Below are 25,921 nucleotides of genomic sequence, written 5' to 3' on the forward strand. Positions count from 1 at the left end.
GTGCCGCCTCTGCTCCTGAGGGCCTCATGGAGGAAACAGGTATGTCACAATTCAGGTGGCAGAAGATTAAAGTGCTGGGGTTGCTCTGAAGTCCCCTGGGGAAGGGAGCCTTCGAGATGCTGCAAAGTTTCCCAGGCAGAGGGAAAGCACGCGTGCCGGGACCAGCCAATTTCAGACCAGAGAGGATTCTGGTGTGGCCGCAGGAGGCACCAGGCCGATGGCAGGAGAGGATGATGGCGCCAGACCATGAAAAGCCTCGCCTGCCACGTTGTGGGGGACGTGCAGAGGGGATTTTATTCTGGGGACAACAGGAAGCTAGAAGTTTGAAATCAGGGGCAGGAGTGACCAGATCTTATTAGCAGAGGCACAGAGAATCAAGTCTGGGGTCTCAGGATGTGGCCAGGCCTGCAGCCGCACATGGAGGAGCCACTGATGGTGGGACAGCTCAAGTCACGAGGAGGGATTCAGAACGAGATGAGAAAAAGCAACACGGATGGAAACCAGGACACTGGGTTTAGGAGCAGGCAGAGGAGGAAGAGGCGGTGAGGGAGACCGAAGGCATTGAAGGGAATTTGCAGGAGAAAGAAAGAGAATGAAATCACAGAACCTGGCAGAAGATGAGATTTGACTGGGTAAAAATCAATATAGAGGTCAAGTCAGAGTGTTAATACAAACAAGTGAAATCTGATCATCAGATGTGAACGCGGCAAGGATTCCTGGAGAGGACTGAGGTCAGGGGGCAAATGCAAAGGATTCTAAAGTGAACTGGGTGGGGAGGGTACAGCTCAAGTGGTAGAGCACGTGCCTAGCATGCACGAGGTCGCGGGTTCAATCCCTAGTGCCTCCTCTAAAAATAAATAAACCTAATTACCTCCCCACCCCAGTCCCCTGCCAAAGTAAAATACTTAAATACAATAATAAATAAACATTTAAAAAAGAGTAGTTTAAAAAATAAAAAGAATAATAAAAAAAAATAAAGTGAACTGGGATGGGGAAGCTGACTCAGGGAAGACAGACCCTTTTGGAAGAAATCTGACCAACGACGTTAGAAGAGACGGTAGTGGTTTTAAGACCTACAAGGAAAAAGGAATTGCTGTGTTTTGTTTTCGGTTGGCAAAGGGAAGGAGGATGAGGTGGTGGGCGCTGTTTGAGCCTTACTACATGTCAGCTCTCTATTGGTGGCAATAGCTACATTATCTAAGTTTAACTCTGAAAGCACATATGAGGTAGGTATCAGCCTTGTTATATAAATGGAGAACCCGAGGCTCAGAGAGGGTGAGGAATTTGTTCAAGTTCCCAAGAAACTGTAAATGACAGATCAGGGCCAGGAAGGCAGACCTGTTCTCTCCAGTGTCCCACACGGAGTTTATCTGCGATGACTTGGAGACGCAGGAGCAGATGACAGTGAGAACTGGGGAGCTGAGGAGGGGTGAGCCTCCCCTCAGCTTTATCCATTATCCTTGGATAATAATGACTTATCCAAACCTGAAAGTCTCTGGCAGCAAAAGGGGCATTACTGATCACAGCACCCAGGTGCAGCAAGCTGGCCGGTCCCCTGACCGAGGACACTGAGGCCACCTCAGTGACCTGCACGCCACCAGCACGGCTGTGTGCACACAGACATCTTCAGAGAGGTACACTAGCTTCCCCGATGCGGACACCTGTGTACCGCACACGTCTGGAGCCTCAGGACAACTCCGAGGCAGGCTTTATTTTTATGTCCACGCCATGACAGGGACCTGAGGATTAGAAGGACTGAGAGAACTGTCGAAGGTCCAGAGCAGACACAAACCCTGAAAACCAGATCTACTGATGCCGTGTGCCTTGTCACCTAATGCAATCATCCATTTTTTTGACCAATTAAAAATACTAGTAGTCCATTATTCTTCACTAAAAGAGTATCAGTTAAGTGAAAAGTAAGTCAAAAGGCTGAAAAAAGAAGGGAAGATTTTTTTTTATGTATCTTTTTTTTTAATTGAAGTACAGTCAGTTACAATGTGTCAGTTTCTGGTGTCCGGCACAATGTCCCAGTCATGCATGTACATACATGTATTTGTTTTCATTTTTTTTCATTAAAGGTTATTACAAGATACTGAACGTAGTTCCCTGTGCTACACAAAAGAAATTTTTCCTTTTTAATCTGTTGAAGGGATGATTTTTAATTAAAAACAAAATCTCCACCTAGCTGGATAGTTTAGATTCTGCTAGCTGCATTTATGGAATTATAAGGGTTTCCCTGTGTCTAGTCGAGTCGAGGGAGCTCCCACTTGAGCCGGGAGCTGTCGTCCCCGGGGTGGGTGGCTGAGCTCCTCCCCAGGCTTGGTCACGGTTACTACTACTGACAGTGAGAGGTCAAGTCAGAGGTGGTAACAGTCTCACGCGTTTGTGCCACGGTTCTCATGGACCTCCGGGCCTCCACAGCACCCCAAAGTGTAATCATCTAGCATCTGAAATCCGTCTCCCAAACTCTCACACCACAGCCACAGAAGCACGGAAGGCTCTCAGCAGGCCAGGGGTCCTGAGGTTTGATTGGGAATTGTTTTCTGTTTTGTTTTGTTTTTAAATAATATCCAGACGCTTGTGGCCTCCTGGAAATGATTATTCCTACATCTTGGCAGAAAACTGACCTCAGGGATTCTTCACTGGTAAATTGTCCCCCTGTCACTCTGGGGATGCTGGAAGATCAAATAACCAAGTCTAAATAGCCATAATTCAACTGGTGTCCACTTCTCCTAGAAGAAGTATCCCAGAACTGCCAAGCCCATATTTTTTTTTAAGTAAATAAATAAATATTTGACATAAAACCCCTTTCTAGCTCATGAAAGGTAGGATGTTTACTGTTTTTTTTTTTAACCTTAAGTAACTCATACTTTTTATAAAGTCATGCAGATCCAAACAAATAAAAATCAACAGGCAACAGAAACAAATCAAAAAGAGACAGCTCGTTTCATACAATACGACCACCAGTGAGATCAGCCATCTTTTTCACTGGCACTATTAAAAGTGAATAGCCTGACATAATTTTCACTATGTAATCTTCAGGTGAATTTCAGAATCATCTGAATAAGATTTTAAAATACAAAACCAAAAGCCCATTACATAAAGCTTCTCCTTCAAAAGGCAAAAGACAATGAAGTACCCTAGAGCAAAGGATCGTATTTTGCATCATCTAACAATTCAATAAAGGGCTTCTGCGGTTGTTTTCTTGTGGTTTATTCATACCTGAGCCTCTTTTTAACCTTCTTCTAGCCAGTTTGATTTGATCCTGTAGAATCTGTACCCAGTCTCTCGGGCCAGGCAGTTTGTCCACGTGATTAGCAGTGCAGTATTTTTCTGTGAAGACTGAAAGAGAATGTGAAATACTGTTAAATATTTTAACAAATAAATCATGCAGATCTGAAATAGGAACATAATTCCAAGAAGAAGGGGAAAAAAAGTGCATTTGTAAAAGGTATCAGTCCTACAGTGGGTATTCTCAGAATCCACGTGACATTCCTTTGGTGGAGGTGGAACTTGGCAGGACCCATCCTACATGCAGATGGAACCAGCGACAGATACTAAGTAGTTCTATGGCAATTACGCTTTTAACGTGTGGGCGTGTCTTACAGGCAGAGAAGAAAATGCTTCCTAGGGCGCACTGGCCCCATGACAGAATTCTGCCAGTGTATTAAAATATTTCACTTTTCTGTCGTTAACATGGAATGGAAAAATTACACACAAAGGTGATGATCTCGCGGTGATGCCTGCTAACCCGATCAGCGCTCAAAATAGATCCAGCGCAGCTGGGTCTTAGTGAAAGTTCCCGTTCTGCTTTGAGTCAGCCTCCTGCGTCCTGTGCCCGCAGCTCCTAGGAAAGAGCTCCCTCGTAAGCACAAAAGAAACTGTGGAGAGCCCTACGGCAGGACAAGAGGGAGGCCGGACAATTATCCCATTAAAGGCGCGCAGCGTGCGACTGCGTGCCCAGCGCTGGTCCTGGCGTTTCTGCTGCAGCTTCGTTCCCGAGCACTTTTCAACCTGCTCTCCGTAAGGTCAAGGCTGTGTGCAGTCACGTCATACTGCCTCCCTGGTATTTAAAATATTGATAATTTTCAACATTTTAAAGGTTTCTTTTACAAAGAAAGGGCAGAGGAACATGGTGACAGGTTCAGCTACCTAAAACCGTAAAACGTCTATTGAATAAAAAATAAACATTTCATTTGAATGAGAAAAGCTATTTGCACTGAATCCACCGCACTGGGGAGACGTCGACCAGATAAAAAAGCAACATCAAGTCCCCACAGATAAATGGACAGAGTATGCTTAGCAAAAAAATTAGGGAAAATGGTCAAATACTACGTAAGCCTCCAAGTTGTAAAATATACTTTCTACCTACTAAATTAGAAAAACAATTAGGCTAATACTTAATATTGATAAAACTGTGGGTCTGGCACATTCAAATATTACTGTTGGCATAAACTGGCAAAACCTTTTGGGAAATCAGATGATTACTATATAGTGAGAGACATTAAACTGTTACTCCTTTGGATTGGTAATGTTACTCCTAGAAATTTATCCTAAGGAAATAACAATATGAAAGAAGAGAAGAAAGTCATGAACAGTCATCCCTTGGCATCTGTGGGGAACAGGTTCCAGGACCCCCACGGATACCAAAATTCCCAGATGCTCGAGCCCCGTATATAAAAAGTGTGGTACACGTGTATCCTTCCACACATGTTAAATCATCTCTGGATGACCTGTATTACCTAAGACAATGTACATGCTATGTAAATAGATGCCAACACTTGGCAAATTTAAGTTTTGCTTTTTGGAACTTTCTGGAGTTTTTCCCCCCAAGTATTTTCCATTGGTGGTCAGCTGAATCTGCAGGTGTGGGAAAACCTGAAGGGATGGGAGCAGGGGGTTCCTTCCAGGACTCTGTGCAATCATCGGAGATAGGGGCAGTGTTAGTGAAGACGGAACTGGCATTTCTGGCAGATCACATGACTGGTAACACAGGAGGGAAGGTTTGTGAGGGGAATGGCAAGGTGTAGCTGGCGTGGTTTGGGACCTGCTGAGTTTGGGGTGTTTGCGGATCCCCCATGTGGGGGTGGCCAGCAGGTGTTACAGTGTGGAAGCCTACAGTTCAGGGGCGGGGTCCTGCCTGAAGGTACTGGTTTGAGGGGCACGAACATACACATGGCAGTTAGAACAACAAGAGAAAAAACACTGACCAGGGAGAAGGTTTTGAGGGAGCGGAGCACCGGGCCACACACAGAGCAGAGAATCTGAGCATCTGAAAGGCGATTACGGCTCAAGAGCCCAGGAAGGAGCCAGGATGGGCTGCAGGCAGGAGAACCGGGAGTGTGGTTCCGTGAAGGCTGAGGCTGGTGCGAACAGAGGAGAGAGGGACACAGAAGGGCCAGGAAGGACGTGTGGAAAGGGTCGCTGGAGGCCATCAAGGACGTGGGGAGGGGGCCACAGATGACACTCTCACAACACCAGGTTCAGGGGGGATGGAAGAGGAGGGGGTTTACAGGTGGAGGGAGGCGGCCAGCACTGCGGGAGATGAAGGATCCAGGAAGGAGGAGGAGGCAGTCAGAGGAACCACAGCGGAGGCACTGAGGGGCAGCGGGGTCCGGGAGAGAAATGGGGTGTTACCCTGGACCAGGAGAACTGTGTCCTCTGAACCAGAGGAGCGGAAGACTAGGGTAGAGTGAGAAGTGGTTAGAGGTCAGAGGCACCCTCACACCTGACACCTCAGTGGACTCACTGGTGAGGGGTGTGGAGAGGGTGGGGACGTCTGCAACGGCCTCAGAGAAAAACAGGAGCAGGAAGGCAGGAGACCTGGATGCGGGGCGCTGAGCAGGAGGGAGGGCTGCCTGCTTGTGGCAGCAACAACCTCAGGGCAGCTCATTTCTCCATGGTGCAGGGTGGAGACACCAGATGTAGGGCTGGTTGAGGGTTAGGATTTTGCTGGACAGGTTTGGCAGAAGGACAGGATATAAAGCACTTGAAGATGTTGGCGGAGATGCCCCCTGGAATGAATGACAGCTGTCTTCACCCACCCATCCTTTCCACCCAAATCTGGGAAGCAAGTGAAGCCAGAAAACGGCTCAGACTCGGGAAAATTGATGGAGATCCAGGAATGGAAATATGAGCGGGGTTGGCAAGGAGGTGCCAGGGAACAGGGGCAACTAAGGGGCGAGGGTTGGCAGCGAGCAGAACGTATGGTCAGCGGTGTGGGGCAGAAATGCAGCAGAGGTGAATGCCAGTGTGGACGAGGGCTGGGGGTCACGTGGGTCTTCCGCGTGGATGGAGAAGTTATCCAAGATGGCAGCAGGGTCTGGGGGCAAGAGGAAGACGTACAGCGGTGCGGACAGAGGGGCTCCAGCCCAGCCCAGACTGAGTGGGGAAGGAGAGGCCAGGAGGAGGCAGAATTAAGGTTCGGGGAGCATATCAACCAGGCTCCCCAACAGATGATACGTGGGGCACGTGAGTCAGCGGGCCCCACTTGAGAGAGATGCAGAGGAGACAGCACCCCGGGGTGGGCGAGCTTCTGAATCTCCTGGACCAGATGACAGACACCCCCGGGTCTTCGTTTTGTCTCCCTACAAGCACCCACTACAGTGCCCTGTACAAAGAACTCCATAAACATTTGAAGGATAAACAAACATATTTTCTACTTTTGTTCCTAATGAAAGTAAATACAGTCGCTCACACATTTAGGCTAATTGGAGGAGAAAGGCCTATTTGAATTCGTAGGGAGTCTTAATAGAATATATTTTAAAAAACAAGGTTTTATTACATTCAAATGCCCACCCAATAACACTTCTTAATCAGTTGCTGAAAGGTTCTTGAAATCCTGTTTTAACGAACAGGAAAAAATTATTTGTATTTGGCACTCTATTAGTTTATAGGAAAATGTGTACCACGAAAATGACTGAATACATCATCTCTGCAGGTGAACATCTCCCTCCTTGTAAAATTATTTATATAATTAATTTCCACAGAAATCCCTCTTTTCTTAGATTGTGAAACACACGTATCCAAATTAGCCCACATTAGGAAGTAGTGATTTGAAATGAACAACATAGATTTAGATTACGCCAACATCAGAATGACTCCCGGAAACCACGCGTGTCCACGGCCACGTTTAGGAGCAGCAGAGGGAAGGGCTCCCGCTGCGTGAGTGCCTTCCAAGCGCATCTTTCTAATCTCATTTTGAGCTCAAGTATTCTGCTGCTCGTTAAGAAGGCAGCAATTTCTGGTTATTTTTTTTTTCTCCTTTCAGTGAAAACTTATCTGGTTTTTGTAACAAGAAACCAGGGAACTCTCTGGCTCCTGGGTCAGTGGCTGAGACCTTTGAAGGCAAAGCGTTTAGGCTTTCCGAAAAATACCTACACACATATTTCCGTTGGGCAGATTACAGACATTCTATTTCACAGATTCCACTCAAACTTAAACTCTTAACCAGAATCTACCGACAGAAGACAAAAGCCTACTCTGTAACACGTGCACAGGAGGCCTGAGAAATGGGCCAAAGGGCTGTATTGATCTGAGAGTACTCCAGACGCTACGCGGATGGAGGTGTCGGGTGAGCAGAATCTGAAACTGCAGCTAAAGGTCGAGCTGTTATCCCGGTAACAGTTCCATTAGGAGCAACCATGTGACAAGAGGTATTGCACTAATGCGCTGGGTTTCCTACTACGTTAATGGTGGGTCATTAAGAATCATAGGAACAATTTGCATTCATCCTTAGAACGCAATAGGTCCTAAAAAGAAATTTCCCTCTTTTCCTATTTTGTTTAATCTATTAAGGGGAAGCGGGGGATAACGCTAAACAAGTCCAAATAACCTGAACAAGTGGATGAAGGCCAAAAATTAAGCTAAATAAAAGGATGGAAATATGCTCTCTGCTTAATATAATTTGAGGTCCCAAGGCACGAAGAGTACATGAAGTCACCAGGGAAATGACAGACGTTCAATTTGATCTGTACGTGACTTTCCTCAGATGCCTGCATTCATTTGAACCATGCCCTTTAATTGCATATAAATAATGAATAAGCTGGTGGTGGCCGCGCTGATCCTTCCCCCGGAACATGGCTTGTAACAGCAGCGTCAGTGAACGCGGCGGTTGCAGAGTGTCTGAATGAGGCTTGCTGGGGATGGAGCGGTGGCCGTGTTCCCCAAACAGCTCTGCTCACACAGTGGTTCCTGCAGAACTCCTGATGGGGGTTTTTCTGGCTCTCTATGCTGGGAAAAGCAGGATAGGCTATGGATGTTTCAAAAAAGCCACTGGATCACAAAGACCATCTAAGAAGCAGGAGAAGACTTTGTAGAACTTTAATTTCCCTCTAACTGGATTAAAACTCTGGCCAGCAGTGAGAACCCAGCTTCTGATCTGTTGACTCGGTTTTAACTTCTGGTCAAATAGATAAGCGGAAATCAAGGTGGACATTAAGCAAAGCTGAAAGGGGGGGTCCTCCTTAGATCTGCCAAACTCCCAGAGCTTGTGAGGCGCCGGGAACAAGGGTGCGAGAGAGAACCGTCCTCAGTGGGGTCCCCCGGATGTGCAAACAGGGACCAGGCTGATGAGGCTTCCCTGCAGGCTGCTCCCACCTCCTTCCACCTGAGTGAGAACAAAACAGCCAGCCACTATCCCACACGCCCCTCTTTCCTTTTATTCTTTGAAAGCTATTATCTGTGACCTCCCATCTGTGAAGCACTATCTCATTTAATCTTTGCAGTAACCCAGGGGCACGGGCATCATGATCCCGTGTGACAGGTGACAGACTCCAAGTTCAGGCAGGTTAAGTAAGTAGCCCAAGGTGGCACAGCTAATAGGGATTATTTTCCCCATAAATTAATTTTTAATTTAAAGTTGTATATGAGCACACAGGTCCTGTCAAAGAATAATGATTGAATTCTCCATAGAAGGAAATTGACAGTGAAGGTCTCACTTCCAGGGGGACAGCGGTGAATGTTGGTGTTACTTTCCACAACACAGACGCATGCGACCAACAGGAGAGAGGGGACCGGGTGGGGCTGTGGGGCACCCCGTCCCCCAGATCAAGGGGCCCCCGTGGCCCGGGGTAAGTTCGGGAGAGGGACACTGGACCTCGGGCAGTACAGGTGTGCGCTGAGGGCGAAATGAAGAAATTTTTAGAACAAAGATTGAAAGAATCTGCCACCCAGACCCTCATTCAAAGAACGACTAAAGGCTGTGTGCTTGAGGAAGAAGAAACCGAATGTGGAAGGAAAAGACGGGAAGAGGGGAGCGGAGGGGAGAAAAGACGTGCCCTGTAGGATGTTAGGAGTCACTGCAGCGCCGCAGTCATGAACAGGTAGGTGGTGCTGGCTCAGAGGCGGATAAAAGACCAAGTGCACACATGGAAGAGGGGACCTTAGTATATGACAGAGGTGGGCTCACAATTCACGTTTGAAAAAATAAAGTATGGTGTTGAAATGACTGACTGCTCGTAGAGAAAAACACATTAAATCCCTCCCTCACATTTTAGGCAAAAGTAAGTTTCAGGTAGATGAAAGACCTGAATACGAAAGATAAAACTTTAAAACTTTGTTGGGAAAAAAAAAAAACCCAAAACAAGAGACTACGATTACATATTCAGGGCAGGGCGAATTCCTTAAAATGAGCACAAGAAATGCACAAAGCATAAAGTAATCTATCTGATTGTTAAATCAAAACTTTGGGTATGATAAAACAGCTTTGTGGGTAGAGCTTTCTCAGGCTGGAAAATAAGCAAAGATACTTTTAACCCCATCACTGACAAAAGAATTCACCTAAGTCAATAAGGAAAGAACAAGCTGATGGAAAAATAGGAGAAGGATGGAAATTCACAGAGCAAAATAACCAAACAGTAATAAACATGAAATGATGTTAATTATCACGGAATCCACCACGGAGGTGCTGCTCAGTACCAATCAGACGGGCAAAGAGTAAAAGTCTGTTCACACCAGATGCTGGCGAGAATGAGGAAAAACAGGATTTTGTATCCATCGCTGGTGGATGTCTGAATGGTCCCAGTCACTTCAGAGAGACATCTGTCAACGCTAAGGGGCAATGACACAACTTCTGCCCTGTGATTCAGTCCCACTGCCTGCCGGCCGCCACGGATAATCACAAAAAAGGAGAACTCACTTGCCTCTCAAGGCTGGGGAAAGAAAGTGCTTTTTTTATACAGTGGTGAAGAGCTAAAATGAATAAACTAAGGGGGGAGGGTATCGCTCAAGCGGTAGAGCGCATGTTTAGCATGCATGTCTTTCTTGGGTTCAACCCCCAGTACCTCTGCTAAAAATAAACCCAATCCCCCCCCCCCGCCAAAAAGTAAGTAAAATAGTACAATAACAAATAAATAAACAAAATTTTAAAAGAATGAATAAACTAGATTCATAATGTAGGGTAAACTTGAAAAACAAGACACAAACTTGCCAAACTACAGTGTGAGGCTGGGTATGTAGACTCGCAAATTCACAAAACAGCAGTAAATGTGATGGAGTGCACACACTAAAACAGTAAAATTGGGAAAAAAATGAATGGGGAAGATTCACACCAACTTCACATTTGTCTGGAGCAGGAGGGAGTCTGGTGGAAAGATGTTTTGATTCTTAAAAAAAAAAAAAAAGAAAGGAGTGGGGTTGGGGGGGCAGGAGGGGTGATGAAGTAAATCCAACATCTGTTCTCAGTCTCAGCGGTAAGACAGAGAGAAAAAGGAACCTCAGAAAATGTCAGCACGTTCACGATGAAGAGGAGTGTGATGCTTTCCACTTCTGACCTCAAGACTGCTCACTGCTGATGGGGACAAAGGCTGCTCTTCAATCAGCCTATGAACACATCAGAAAGTTTCTCCTAGGATGAGGCCAGGAAGATGTCAGTGCTGACCGGTCTCAGGAACACTCCCCACACACACGCTCTCTTGGGACGAGCACCAAAAGCTTTCTTTGAAACAGAGCCAGGAGCAGACGGGGTGACTTGCCCAGTGGGAGGAACAGGGGAAGGCAAGACTCCATCATCCTGCAGGTCTCGGCTGACACGGGACCTTCTCGGGCAAGACCTCCCTGCCTGATTTTTTATTTTTAAATAATACCATCTACTGATCATCCAGACTATAAACTCAACAAGGCAGAGACCACAGCTCTCTTGTTCACTCGATGCGTCACATAACCGGGAGCACGAACGTCTCGTTTGTGAAAGAAGAAATCTGAGGTACTTTTTCTCCGGTCAAAGAATTGAAGGAAGAAATTCTTCAATAAATAAGCATTAGTCTTGAAATGCACTGAGTCCTGAGGTTCATTTCAGGTTTTGAGTCAACAATAAGACTTAGCACAGTTCAACTAATGCACCCCAAAAAATGAAGTCTTTAGATGACAGGTAAAGCTAAGAAAACACAGTCATGCGGACAATGATGCACTTATTAATGAAATCAGAATATCCCACTGTGCGGGCAGGAGACTGCAGGCCAGTCGGCTGGTCTGGCCAAGTCACAGCTGGCCACGACGACCATGGGTACTTTGTCCCTGCGTGCTGCTCCTTCTATGGGGGGGGGGGGGGCAGGGCTGTAACTTTCAGCTGGTTGTCGTAATGGAAAGGAACTTACATACCCATAAACCTGATTCCCAGTCATATTTATTTAATTATGAGAATTTGGACAAAAGCTACTGAACCACAGAATTTCTGAATTGGAAGAGACTTGAAAAATCAGCCAAGCCTTTTTTTCTTTTTTCAGGAGAAGGTCATGTTTCAAGACGTTAAGCGGCAGAGTCGGGAGTACATCCCACGATGCTCCTTTCGTTGTTCTCAAACTGGTGGGATTTTAAGGTTTGAACCATCTTGTTGAACCACAGTGATTCTCAAAGATTTGAGGCCAGAGCAGTCTGGAGGAAAAGGACAATGTCCCTTGTCTTCCTTTGTTCAGTTTTTGCTACAGTGGCGTCTCTGTCTAAAAGGAAGTGGCTTTAGTGGGGTCTGACATTAAACAAAGTTAATTTTCATTGACTGCTCTTGAAGGAAGCCCTCAACAGAGCTCATCTGTGAGACAACTAGTCGGAAATACAATGAGCACCATCCTTTGGGCTCACTGTGCTGCAACACGTTTGCTTAATATGCTTGATGTGTTTCAAGGGGATGAATGAAATCCACTGAATATTAAGATCTGGTTAATAACAAGCTTTGATGTAATGGTGTTTTACTATTTACACCCCTTTTCTGGGAAAGAGAAATGTTTCAAGATCATAGATTTATAGAAATTCTACTTGGAAGGCATCTTGGATATAGCAGAACTCTTTTGTTTCATAGACCAGGAACTGAGGGGGTCAAGTGAAACAAAATTGAAAAGACTGGCAATCTTCAGTTCCAGAAGTGGGGCAGCGGCGTGAAGTCCCACGTACGCCCGTGCCCAGGCAGCGCTTCTCAGAACCCTTCCCTGTTTACCTGTCCTTTATAGAAACAGATGAGGAAAGAGTGCTGAGTTTTCTCTCCTTTTTTAAAGCTAGGGTTTCTTGGCACATAAACTTTTCGAAGACCTTTCACGAGGTCCTGAGTTCGCCGCTAGCCAGTAAGAGCCAGAGTCCCAGAATGGGTTACGACACATTTGAGAAGTTCAGGGACCGTTGTATTCCCTCACAACCACCTCAGCTGAGAGGTGGCCAAGGTGGGAAGGGCAAGAATGAAAAGCCAGGGGAGCAGCAGGGGGATGAGGTCTCGCCCCGGGGGATCAGGGCAACACACCGCCCCACCCCTGCCTCCTTCCCCTGTGGCTGCTGCGCTGTGAACGTCGGGGTGAAGATGCTGGGCGTTACCGCAGGGCGGATGCCTCAGAGCTAGGACTGTGTTTTCTGTTCTTTTTGAATGGTGACAACTTCTTTCCAATTGAGATCAGCTTTAAGAAGATCGTGGGCTGACGTTGGGGCTGACGTTGAGGCTGACGATAAAAGAGTTCGTAAACTTTTCTTTGATACTCTCTCTTTGAGGCTCCGAGGTGCTGTGATGCTAAAAAACGCAGGGACGGACAAGTATACTGATACATCAGGAGGTCTTAAGATGCTAAAACCAGAAAATTGTGCTTTAGCCTGCTTAGGGGCTCCATTGTGAGGTCTATTTAAATCAAAACCCCACAATAAAATGACTGCACTTTCCCTTTTGAAGATGATGACTCTGTGGCACGAAAGACACGGTGACAAACTACACTTTCTATCTTGTGTCTTGTGAATGCTGCTCTTTGATATTTAATGACAACCGCACTGAGTACAACTGGGTCTTGCACTCAGGACTGCCCTGATGGCTTTGATTGACAAGACTGATACCATCCTCGATTGCTCTGCACCGCTTGACTTGTCTGTGGCTGTTGTTTCTTCTCATTTTCAGACTTATATTCTGCCTTCTCAGGTTTCAGCTGCCCTCTTCCAACGTGCCGTGGAGAAGTTGTACGCTTGCCCCGTGATTCGTGCCCTGTACACATCCACCAGTGGAGTTGTGTTTTGATTTTTAAGAAACCACTTATTTCGTGAGGATGAATGGATTGCCCTGTTACCTCCGTCTCTCTTCCCTTCCTTCCTGTATTTATGGGTCATTAATTATGCTTCATGTCCCGAGGAATATGCAAAGCAAGTGTTCCCCACGTCAGATTTGCCCCAGAGGAGCTGACAGCCTTGTTGGAAAGATGAGATGTCCAAACACAAGTAGGATGACCGTAGATCCAGCTTTGCCCAGGACAGTTCAAAATGTCTGTTTTCCCGGTGGAATGATTAGCAGCACCATTTTCACTCTCAGAAGTGTCCCGGTTTTGGCAATAAATGATACAGTCATCCTCCACATAAACCACGAGTAGCAGAGCTAAGGGTTAGGATGTATTGCTAAACTGTATAAAGGTAATATGTTCTACAGGAGTTTAGAAAAGGAGAAATCAGTGGAGGCTCAGGCATCAGGAGAAAGTCTCCTGGCAGCGGTGATGACACTTGGGCTGGACCAAGAAGAACGAGTTGGATTTGTCTACAGAGAGAGGACTGTGGCCCGGGGAACATAGCATAACTCAGAGTCCAAATGAGCACAGTGTCACTGCTGGGCTGGCTCGCCGGGAGAAGGGCTGGGAAATACGGTTGCAAAGAGAAGGAAGTCGAGTTGCAGCAATTCTGGAAAGGGCCAGAGTGTGCACTTGACGTAGTGGGTGAAGAGGAGGTAAGACAAATGTCACGCAACCTTGTTTTACAAGTGGCTGTCAGTACACAGTGTGACTGAGGAGAAGAAATGAGGGGCAAGGAGGATATTTTAAGGTTTTTTTTGCAGAACTTCAAGGACAAGGTGATGGACATTTGGACAAGGATAGTGTCAGAGAAGGTGAGGACCAGTGAACAGGACAGCAGGGGCAAAAAGAATGGACAGGGTGGCTGGTTAAGCAGGGTTAGTGGCAGACGGAAAAAAGGCACTGACGGTGATTCTGAGCTTTCAGACTTGAAGAGCAGGAGAACGGTGATGCCTCTGTCAGAAATAATGTGTTTGCAAGGGGGTGTTGGCATGAGAAGCCCCGTGCCACCCCTCAGGTGATGCACTGTGCGGGTAAGAAGGACCACTCCGGACTCTAGAAAGAGGCCAGCCAGGCCCTCATGTCCTGTGATTGGATGTCCTGTGTGTCTCAGTCCCCACTGTCAACTGTCTCGTGTGCTCCTGGTTCCTGTCCACATTCCTAATTAGGATTTGCTCCCTCTTGGCTGTAGATGGCTGAGCTGGTTCAGAATGGTATGGGTGGCGAGGAAAAGGTATGGGGAGGCGCGTACTTGACATACCCATGTTGGGTTTACTCTGTGATCGAGGGGACAGGGTGGGTGAGGGATGCTAAGGCTCTGAGAAGTCCCTGGAGCTGATCACGGAGAGGCAGCACAGTCTACCCAAGAGCCAGATGCAGGACAGAAGAACCTGGAAACACAGCCAATGTAACCGCAGACTTGACTGCAGGGAGCGGTCGGTGAGGAGCCCTGACTAATTCCAGGAGGCAGGTCTCTCTCTTCCAAGGGTGTCTGAACGGGACAGATGCAGCCCTGCTCTGCCTGCTCGCACACAAGGATGTCTTAAAGGCAGCCACCGTCGATGACAGCTTTCAGTTCCATTTGCAACAAAGGTCTATGGATTTTGAGGCATTTTCTTAATGGAAGCTGACATATATCCTGAGTTTTTTGTGGACTTACCATCAGTCCATAGTCCTATGGGGACAGCAAATATCCCATGATCATTTGCATATGCACCTATAGGGCAGAGATCCAAGCAGACATCAGTTCCCGAGCCTCTCGGATTCCTGATGCATACCTTGTACAAGACACTCAGTAACTGTTTACGGAAATGAATGAAAACAATCGCCAGGTCACCAGCACCAACTAACTATAGGGCCAGGAGAAAAGCTCTGAGGAATGTAATTTGACCAATTTTGACTTATTATACAATTCTGCTTCTTTACAACAGGAAAGAAAACAGGAGCAATGTTGCATTACCTGAAGATGCTGGTGAGCGTTTAAAATCAGCCGCACAACTCAGGGATTCGAAGAAACAGGAGCTGGGTTATGCAGAAAATGTTGTTTTCTGGGTTCAGGGCCGGGGCCAGCCCATGTGGTGCCATTATGCAAATTAGACAGGTGCCCCTTCCTCTGGCCAGCTGACCTGCATCTGCCAGAAAGCCATCATGATGAACATACAAATCAACAGACTACGACGCGCAGTCGTGCTTTGGTGGCCCTGTCTGTGCCACAGAAACTCAGCTCTTTTGACAGGAGGCTGCTGATGTCATCCCGGACCGCGGTGCCGTGATGCAGGGTGGGACCGCAGTGCCGTGATGCGGGCCGGGACCGCGGTGCCGTGATGCGGGCTGGGAAGACGTCGGTGCCTGGGAGTCAGAACTGAATCTCTCCAAGTGAATCTCCAGTGGGTTCCCGTCCTTTGTGTGACGGGCTGAAGGAAGATCGTAAAAGCCACAACCCTCTTCCTACCAAATTTCTCCACGTCCCCCTTTGCTCCTTGTGCCTCAAACAGACAGATCTGTGATTTTGAGAAAGGGGAGGTCCCTTTTCTGAGCTTATGGAGGACAAAGCAGGGGAAGTCTTGCCATTCACTCTGGCCCCAACCCCAGGGATTCTGCTTCCTTACGCCTGGAGTGGGGCCGAGGCAGCTGTAAGAAGCAGCTGTAGGAAGCACAGCCATGCTTGACAGCCCCTGGCGCTTATTATTCATGACATTAAACATGTTAAGGTGCACAGGTTGGTGGGGACTGAAGGCTCAACACTCAGAGTAAGACTTTCAAGGGTTTTGGAGCCGAAAGGCTTTCACCCAATTTCTTACTTCATTTAAGCCTCAGGAAACTTACTCTGTGAGTTAACCTTTTCCATTCTCTTTGCACCTGGCACACATGCTTCAAGGTCTAGTCCAGACGCCCCCTGCCCTGCGTCTTACAGGGATCTCCAGCTCCTGTGCTTCTTCCCGCCGGTCAGCCACGGGCACTGGGCACCGATTCTCTTCCATACTGGAGGACGGTTCTGGGTCCGGCTCACCGTCTACACCAGATGCACATTCCTTAAGCTCAGGGGCCATGCCTCACTCATCCTTGTCACCATCCTCGTCCTGGCTCAGTCGGTGGGCAGTAAGCACCAGTGTCCTTCCCAGAAATGTCATGCCTGCGATGATGTCTAAGTTTGCGACATCAGTGAAAATGCTGAAAACGTTTCGGCGTTCTCCCGATTTATCTAGTAGTGGAAAAGCAGCAGAGACCAAGTCTTCTCGATCACACTGTTGGGTGGAGAAGTTGGCTGGATGCGGGCTTCAGATATGCAATCGAGGAGCCTGGCTGAGTGCTTGCCAAGAACAGAGATGACATTTTCTGTCACAATGATAGGGCCTCATGGAAAACTATGTTTGTTGAGTGACTGCATGTTAGAGTTGGGCTGAAGTCTGGCAACACCCCTCTTCCACTCTGGTAAACTGGGCAGTTAATCACTCAAGTCCTGGGGAAGCATCGCAGGCACGTCTGAAACCAGCCCCCTTGTGTCACACAACAGAAAAAGGTCAGCTGAAGCCCCAGAGATTGAAAGGGTGAGAGGCTCTGACACACACTACCTTCTCCTTTGCTCCAGGAGGGATGGAGGGCAGCCTTCAGGAAGGGGCTGCTCTGAGCAGCAGAGGAGGGAGATGGACTTGTGCAGGGCTGTCGTGTGTGCCGCACAGATCGTGACTCGTCAGAACCAGCATTACAATCAGGGCTGGGACAGCACGGCTCTTCCGAGGGTGGCCAGGAGACAGCCTGCACCAGACTCACCTGCAGCTGCCTGCTCAGAATTCAGATTTCTGGGACTACCGAACGTCTATGGAATCAGTCTCCAAGGAGGGGACCCAGAAATCCAAATTTTGAACCAAAACCTCAGGTTAATTCTTACGCACACTAAGATCCGACAACAGCTATGGATGGGGGTGGACATACGGGGCTCTATGTATGGACTGGCCAAGATTCCGCATCACCCACCTGTCACTGGGCTGCCATAAAAAGCGGGCGGATACAGACGACCTCCACCACGAGGCAACAGTCATCCACGAGCCGGGAGACAAGCTGTACCCTGATGTAATCATAGTCATTAGTTCTTACTTTGTTGTTAAATATCATGCAGGTCTAGCCTGTTCCAAGCTGATCTGACAGCTAAAAATATGAACAGATAAGTTAATTATCCATCTTCCAAAAGGATTCTTGAAAGAAAGCACTTGTCTATGGGTTCCAACGGCCAAATATTTCAACTAGAACTTAATTTACATACACCTTGGGAAGACCGCCTCCATGCAGTGCGGCTTCCCAGCTCGCTCTTTGCGGCTGTCTGTACTGAAGAGTCTCGGAAGCGTCCTTCTCCCTGGGAGGGGGTCACACTCCTCTCTGCCTCCCCACCGGGATGGGGCTGATTCCCACTGCCTTCAGAGGAAGACCTGCCCTTGAAGCATGTCAATAAGCCCTAGGAGAGCTACGTTTTACCCAGAGGTTCATTCTGAATGTGACCCAACAACCCACTGGTCGTTGTGGACCACTGGCCCGGCCGCCTTCCCCATGGAACTGACAGAGAACCCCAAATGCTAAATTTTAAGACAGAAATTTAAAGTTGGGATAGCTTTCCTTCTTTTCAAGTAGTCCTCACAGAAGGAACAAAGTAAGTGTGCTAGACAGCGGCTTTGGAGTCAGAGAGGCCTCGGGTTAAATCCTGGCTCTCCCACTTACTAGCCGTTTGCTTTAATTTACTTAACTTCTCAAAGCCTCAGTTTCCTCTCCTGTAAGTGGAACTAAAATCATCAACATCATAAGGGGTATCTGAATCCAAGCTGATGAGTCAGGCTTGTTCCTACAGGGAGATCTCCGAATGCACAGAAGTTACTGTCAAGAAATAAACAATAAATCAGATGTAGATGCCACCCCGCAAACATGTTAAAGTCTGTTGAAGGTCAGATAGAAGACAGCTATTCACTTCTGGGGGAATAAATCCAAGGAAGTGAGTGATGATGTACAATAAAAGTGGAAAATAAAGGCATTCTAAAAATGGCAAACATAGATCCTACGTGTCTCTACAGTTGCTGAAATAAGAAAAGAGGTTTTGGTGGTGTGCTGAGCAGAGCCCATGGGAGGATGAGGTCCCATGACGTGTAAGGAGCATGGCTTAGTGCTGGGAGCGTCCCCACCCGGCGAGGGCTCCTCTGGGGATGCTCCGCTCCCCGTGGGCCCTCCCGGCGGGTCATCAGCCCGGACGCCCCGAGAGCAGCAGTGCAGTTTGCGCTGCCTCGGCTGTTGCACAGAGTGAACTAAGGGCAGGAGAGTGGTTCTTGCACTTGACAAGCAGACATCATTTCCTTTGAATGCAAGAGGATTCAAGAATCTACAGAACATTCTCAACTAATCACTATGAAGCTGAATTAAAAATCACAGCCCAGGTTCTAAAAATGGCTCCACTGCAACCACACTTTCTGAAGAGCATCCAGAGACGCAAAGATGAGGTCAGTATGACCTCTCGCTAGGTCACCCGGCACGGTCTCCCGGCATAGGGCATCGAGACAAGATGGTCTGCAGCAGGTAAAGCCTAACGGGAGGAGCGTACGCCCGAGTCCTGACCTCCACTCTGTGTCCTGGCTATACTGTCAGTCCCAAAGTCAATCTGAGACACTAAGTTATCCTCAGCACCAAAACCTGAGACTTCACTTAATAAGGGCCTAAGTTGCTTCTTCACAGAGTTAAACTTAAAGTGCTCAGGTGACTGTTTCTCATTAAGGACCCTCTCATCATCAATACGTTGGGTCATACCTATAAATGAATTTTTAATGAATTACCAGTAAGTGTCAGCCACCATAACACAGATGAAACTATGTGAAAAACGTGATCTCTACAAAGAGGCTTGTATTTTATTTTCAAGATACTGTCATGGGGAATATTAATTATCACCACAAAGAGCTATGTTAACAGTCCCACAATAAACTCTGCTTCTTCTATTCATTTCTCTTCCTACTTATAAGCATTTCACAGGTTTTCTTTCATCTTTTTTTCCCAATTCTAACCAACCTTATCACTTAGTTTGAAAAAAAATCCAGCCCTCACTGTTGTTTTCATTTTCACAATTTTACAGATAATCGACTCATCTTTGCATCTTACTAGGGTGTGGAACTTTTCAAATTAATCTAGTGTTGGTGCACGATCCCATAAAGGATGGAGGAAGAAAGACTACATATTTAACATTTGCAAAATCTTTTCAAAGTATGTGGTAGACAGTAGTGGTAACACAAGTAGCCTTGCCACTATGATGTAGAAAGAAAACACTTTATCACGTTCCCAGATTGCTCAGACTCAAAAGACCTGGTTAGGGAAATATATTTCTAACTCTAACAACAGCGAGAAAAACAGGGTATAATTATTATATACGACTTTCAATTAGGAGTTACTCAGATTTCCTGGATTTCTCCCATGTATACGTGTTACTACATTTTGTGTGATTTTCTCTCTTTAAAAAAAAAGACCTTCCAGGGGGAGGGTATAGCCCAGTGGTAGAGCATGTGCTTAGCATGCACACGGTCCTGGGTTCAACCCCCTAGTACCTCCATTAAAAAAATTAGTAAATAAACCTAGAAATAAAATAATAACGCCCCCCAAAAGACCTTCAATGAAGAGTTACTTCCAAAAATCACTTTATATTGCAGTATGTGGGTTAATACACTTCTAACGAGTCGAAGTATGGTATGTAAAGGCAAAAAGTATTAGGGAATTAAGAGAATTGTATTCAAATTTATATTCAATTTTAGTTTCCATTTTTTAATGCTTTCATTGGCACTTTATTAATTGGTGGAAATTTACAGCAACATTTTGACGTCAGTCATGCCAAACCAGGTGTGAGAATGGATGTTTCACACTAGACCCACTGTGTCCATGGGTTAAGGGCAGAGCCGAGACGGAAGACGAAAACCTACGTCCGTTCGCTCGCGCAGCGCGCACTTGCGCAAACCCGACTGTGTGCGGAGCTCTCCCCGACGTGCAACAGGGAATAAAAAGTAAGAAGACGATGCTTGTCCTCGAGACGCTTGTAAGAAACGGTCAGAATCAGTCAGGTGAAAGCACGAGCAGAACGTTCTCGCAAGAGAGACAAAGCTGACACCACATTCATGCTCTGAATGAGGCCTGCAGGACGGTACCAGCACCCTCTGCAGACCGGGATGATGGAGGCCTTTCAGTGTCTATGCTTGTCTACCGTCTGGGTTTTTTTTTACAAGCAGGTATTAGTTTGTAATCAGGAACAAAAAATCAAAGTAAAACTCTTTCTACAAATCAACACTGTGAGTAAACAAGTGAACATACAGTATCTGTTGACCCAGGTTGCTGGTGGCTTATGGGCGGACTTGTGTCTGTTTTAAAGTTACTTTGTTCTAAAAGAATTCTAATGCCAGGTTTAATTCAACGATAAAAGAAGGTATGGAAAATTTAAGTTCTCTGACCTGAATAATCTGCTTGATTATGTATTAAGAGCAGAAGCAGCCTCACTGTCATTTTTATTTCTGGCTAAAGAGTGTGGCCGTGAAGAAAATTAAGGCATGTTCTCTATATGAGTTTTTCAAACCACTGTATGAGGTCCAGTCTGTCCAGGTTGAAAGTGATGGAGTAAAACTGTACCAGTGTGCTTGTAATGACAGATTTCATTCTCATCTATTAGGGTAACTCTCCTACCGTCATTAAAATGCAACACGGTTGTTTATGATTCCCTAATTTCCAAACATTTTCATACTGCTAATATACTGCCCTAGAAAAAGAGAAAATTAAAACAATCCCTGGCTACATTTCAGCACGTTTAAAAGCGTCAGCCTGAAAAGCATCTCAGCCTTGACCTTCGTGTTTCCAGAAGCCCCAGCCATATTAAATCCAAATGGAACCCTTCTTCACTTCAGCAAGTCCTGGTTACATCACTGACTATTTTTCAAATTCTGTAATCTTGTTTTTAGTGTCGCTCCAGGCTGAATCATTCTTTTCAGAAATGGCAGAGATTGTGGTATCTCTGTGGCTTATTTAATACAACTCAACTGTCACTTTAAGTGAAAAAACTCTGTTGGAGAATGAGAAATTTTCTGTTAGTGAGGGCTTATGTCCTTCTGGCCATGAACAAAAGCTGCCTGGTACTTGCTAACTCCATTTAAAAATTGTATTATTTTGAAAAGTTAATTGTGGGTTTCCAAGTACCCTTTAAGCACTGTTAAATTCATTTACTCGTTTTGCATGACAGCGGGGACCAGGAGTGGGGGTGGTGGTGGTGACTGTGTGTCAGTCCCAGCCACAGCCAAACGACACAGGACCTGGGCACTGAGGAACATTCTGCTCAGTGATTCCAGGGCAATTAAGGCCGGATCCCAAACTTCATTTTCATGGCAGTTGTGTTTATATCTGAGAACTCATTTACATTCTTTCTGAAAATTGCATCTAAGTACCTAAAATTAAATTACTAAAATCTATTACCTAAAATTACACTTATCAGAGTCCTGAATAAGGACATTTTAAAATTAAGAAATAAAAAAAATACATCTAGGATGTGGAAGTGGACATAAATGAATATTTACTCATACGTGCATGGCTTTCATGATGCGTGGAATTCAGACACAGTTTGCAATTTTTAAGAGGGAGACCCGTGGTCCTCTTTGCATGTAACTGGCATGACTCCATGTTACAAAACCAGAGGGAGCAGAGTAGGGTTTGGCTTCACAGTGGGTTCACTTCCACTTAAAATGTCTTTAGAAGCAGTGACGTGCTAAAGCAACTTCTGAATTTTATTTTCAAAAATGCATCATAGCTTTATTCTTACAGCTAAAAAAACCTCAGCAGAAATCCTGTTCTGATTTTACTGGCAGGAAAAATATCTTCATTTTCAAAGTTAATTAAGGAAAAACTTTTTGGTTCTGCAGTAGATCAGACTGGCTCTTAAGTTATGCTTTTTAACAAACTAACATCACCATGAAATAGCAAATTTTAGCGGTATTTCGGGTGGAGAGTTATGGAGCTCACGCCCCCAAAAGCCCTGCTGCCGGGCAAATGGCCAACCACATGTTAAATTCATCTCTAGCTCTTTGCCACAGTTTCAGCTGCGTCTTTACGGAATGAAGACAAAGCTTAACAAAGAACCCGTAAAATGAAATGATGCAGACCAACCTTTTATTGCACCCACAATATTTTGGTCTAGTCCTTTCCGGTTGTCATTGAGTCCTCTTTTCCTCTTCCCATTGGGTAAGGAGTTAGCCAAAGTCTTGTCATCAAAAAACGCACACACCAGTTTTCTAAACAGAAGGCTCCCTGAGCGAGTGTAGTTTGACAATATTGAGTCCAGCTGAGATTTAGGCATGAACACGTCGAAGCCTTCAGCAAGCTGCACTTCTGGCTACCAAAAGAACATAAACGTGTCATTAAAAGCAAGATTTGAAGCAACTGACTTTGGGCACAATGTGCAACAACAACAAAAACATCACTACTGATTGCAACGTCCACAAATCCTGCAAACCGCACAGCCTCGGCTTTGTGTGCTGGGGTCTGCAACTTACAAAACCAATTACTAGTTATAATTCCCCAAACAGGATGCTCTAATGCCGATATTAAGTCCTTGTCCACAGCAGTGGAAGGGAGTACGCTGAGAAGGCATTCCTGTCCTTAGAAACAGTCAAGAGAAAGCTGGATAATCACCAAAGCATTTAATTCTAGAGCTATAGAGGGGACTTGAGACTCCTGGGTGAAACATTTTCATTTTGTAAATGAAGGAAGTCAGGCGCCCAAGAGATCATAACAAAAATGACTTAAAAATAATTTACATGTACTCAGCACATTGCAGTTTACAGATCACTTTCTCCTACGTTAAATAATTTGCTCTCATTTGCCCAAGGACACGCACATGGAGCTGTACTAGACCAGTGCTTTTTACCTATGCAACTGTATTTATCTCCTCCACTGAAGACTTAAGCCAACTAATACCTAAAATAAACAACACTGCCGAGCAGCTGCCCCAGGCAGTTTAAGCCCACCCCTGACCCCTGCTTTTGGGAGGAAAATCTGTTGGGGATTTCCTGGCTGGGACACTGGATCAGAAGACCGATAAGGTGCCTTTCAACTTGGACTCTACCGTATAAACTCAGACACTGAAAATACATTCTCTGTGGGCGCACCATGGGTGTTTGCAATGGCCTTCCCATCTTGCAACACAGCTTACGCCACTCCCTTTTCAAAGCCGTCCCTAACGCCTTCTTTCCCAAGGAGGCGGCTGCGTGCTCTTTGTCACGGCTATTTATCTGACATGACTGTATTTATTATGTCTATTATTTTCACATTATGTTTTTATAACATATCTATAAAATTATTATAATACATTTTATGTTATATTTATAGATACCATTATATGTCTAATTACAGTTATTTATTAGATGGAGGCTCTTCTGATGCCTGGAACTCAGGCTTCGTATCTCTAAAGCCTGGCACATAGTAGGCACTCAATAAACTCTCGTTAATTAGAAGTCCGTTAGTCATCACCTGTGAAGTCATTTTCTGCTACGACTTACATAATGACTTTAGTAACTTTAACATGAAGAAATGCAGTTGGTTAAGCTTTCATTAGAAAAAAAGTCCAAAGGAAACATGACTTAAGCTCTATTATAAAAGCTTATTCTTAGCTATCATATTTGAAACTCTGCAAACCTGACACTACTTTAGATTTCCTAAATCCTATGAGTCATGTGAGGATTTGGGTTTAGTTTTTCTCCTGGAGAATAGGGGTTATTATTTTTGTTCATTCTCTTGCTTCTCATAATGCCCAGCTATGTCCATGGTGTGTGATGGTCAGAGTCAAAGGGCTCAGGGAAGGGCTGAAATTATTCAGATGATGTGGGGAGGACTGGGGGCCCTGCCCCTCCCAAATGGAATTCTCAACTGGGTTATCTAGAAAGTCATCTCATTTCTCTACTTTGCCATTCAACTTTCGGTCTCTGGATGCTTGGTAAATACCACTATAGGAACGGTGCTGTGGGATGGCTTCCTGACCTTCGCCCCTCGCTGCTGGCAAAGGTCTGCAGAGGAGGCTGACGGAGCTGGGGGCTGTGCCCCCAACTCCAGGGACAAAAGCTGGCATACTCAGGCCCTCAGGGCACGTTTGTTGAATGATTCAATGTGGAAATATTAGGGCTGAGAGAAGTTTACCATCTAAATCTAAGATGAAGTTTTATGCATAACCAGAATTTTATTTTTCACACCCCATAGGGTAATCTATTATATATCTATTTAACAAGGATTTACTGCACTTAGACCTTTCATGCTAAATGAACTGACCACAGAGTTTTGCTAAGAGCTCCTATACCATCTGAAAGCCATTAAAAAAAAAAAAAAAAAAAAAAAAGAATCCCAGTCAACTTTATAGAAACTGCAACTCACAGCTATTTGAGGATCCAAGGCGGTACAGAAACTCTTCAATTTGCAAGAGAGGAAAGGGAAAGGTACCAGCTTATCTCATTCGTGTATCTCTGCCAGATTCTGGTACCTCCAGGCAGGTGCTTAAAGCTCAGCTCTCTGACCTCCGAGACGCCCAGAACTCCCCTTGGATCCATCCTGTGGGACTTGGACCCGGTTTGAGAGACTCTGACCTTTACTAGCCACCAAGCAAAACTAGCCACTCGTTTCTTCACCCACTCAGAGTATTTTCTATGGACTGTGTTCCTGGCACTTTTCACGCTGCATTTATTTAGTTGGGAGTCTGTGTTTCTCACCAGAAGGTGTACTCTTGCATCCAGAGTGCCAAACGCCCAGCGAGTGCCTGACAGTTTTCTCAGAATAAAGAAAACACTAAGTGAGGTGCTCTGGTTCAGTGTGCTCGCCTTCTCCTAACAGGACCTGTGCCGGCTCGGGGAGCGGAGACCCCTGCCCGACTCAGTGTTGACAGCATCCTCCGTGCGGAAGGAGTTCAAGGTCAGGCTTAGATGAGACACACACGTGAACCCAGTCACACAAAGCAGGGGACGCTAAGTGCCGTAAGCGGGCGCAGACCATGACACGGGGCACCTGGTGGGTGAGGGATGAAGGCGATGTGGTCGGGGGTGGGCAGGACAGCATTTCATCAGGGCCTTGGAGGAGGTAGGATTTAGGAGCCAGAGGTACAGTCACCGTTTCTGGCATCTGCTGTGACTCCTAAAACAAAGTGTCTGGAGGTTTCTGTGGAGCCAGGAGACTCCCTATATGGTGACCGTGTTCTGATTTCTGAGCTGCTCCCCCAGTACAGACACTGTCAGCGCTTTCTGCCGCCAGGTACTGTCATTTTGGAGTGTTCCTTCCAGATCGGGGAGCACCAACTCGCCTGGTTATGTGCCCCTTCCACAGGAGTCAGGTTTACACGCTGAGGCAGCAGCCAGCAGAGGACAGGAGCCAAGGTGACTGGC

General features: G+C 46.1%; 1 protein-coding gene across 8 annotated transcripts in view; it reads right to left on the reverse strand.

Moving 5' to 3' along the window:
• Positions 1 to 25,921, reverse strand: part of BEND7 (BEN domain containing 7) — an 80,736-nt gene that overhangs the window by 16,502 nt on the left and 38,313 nt on the right. For 7 of the 8 annotated variants that reach the window (XM_064479520.1, XM_064479519.1, XM_064479523.1 and 4 more), the window contains 2 exons: positions 22,668 to 22,893; positions 3,223 to 3,342 (listed from right to left, as the gene is read on the reverse strand). In XM_064479520.1, coding sequence (XP_064335590.1) covers positions 3,223 to 3,342; positions 22,668 to 22,893 — 346 coding nt within the window. Of the gene's footprint in view, positions 1 to 3,222; positions 3,343 to 22,667; positions 22,894 to 25,921 lie in introns of those variants that run through there. The other variant, XM_064479527.1, reaches the window with a different exon arrangement.

This window comes from Camelus dromedarius, chromosome 26 (assembly GCF_036321535.1).
Source record: "Camelus dromedarius isolate mCamDro1 chromosome 26, mCamDro1.pat, whole genome shotgun sequence".
NCBI classification, from domain to species: domain Eukaryota; kingdom Metazoa; phylum Chordata; class Mammalia; order Artiodactyla; family Camelidae; genus Camelus; species Camelus dromedarius.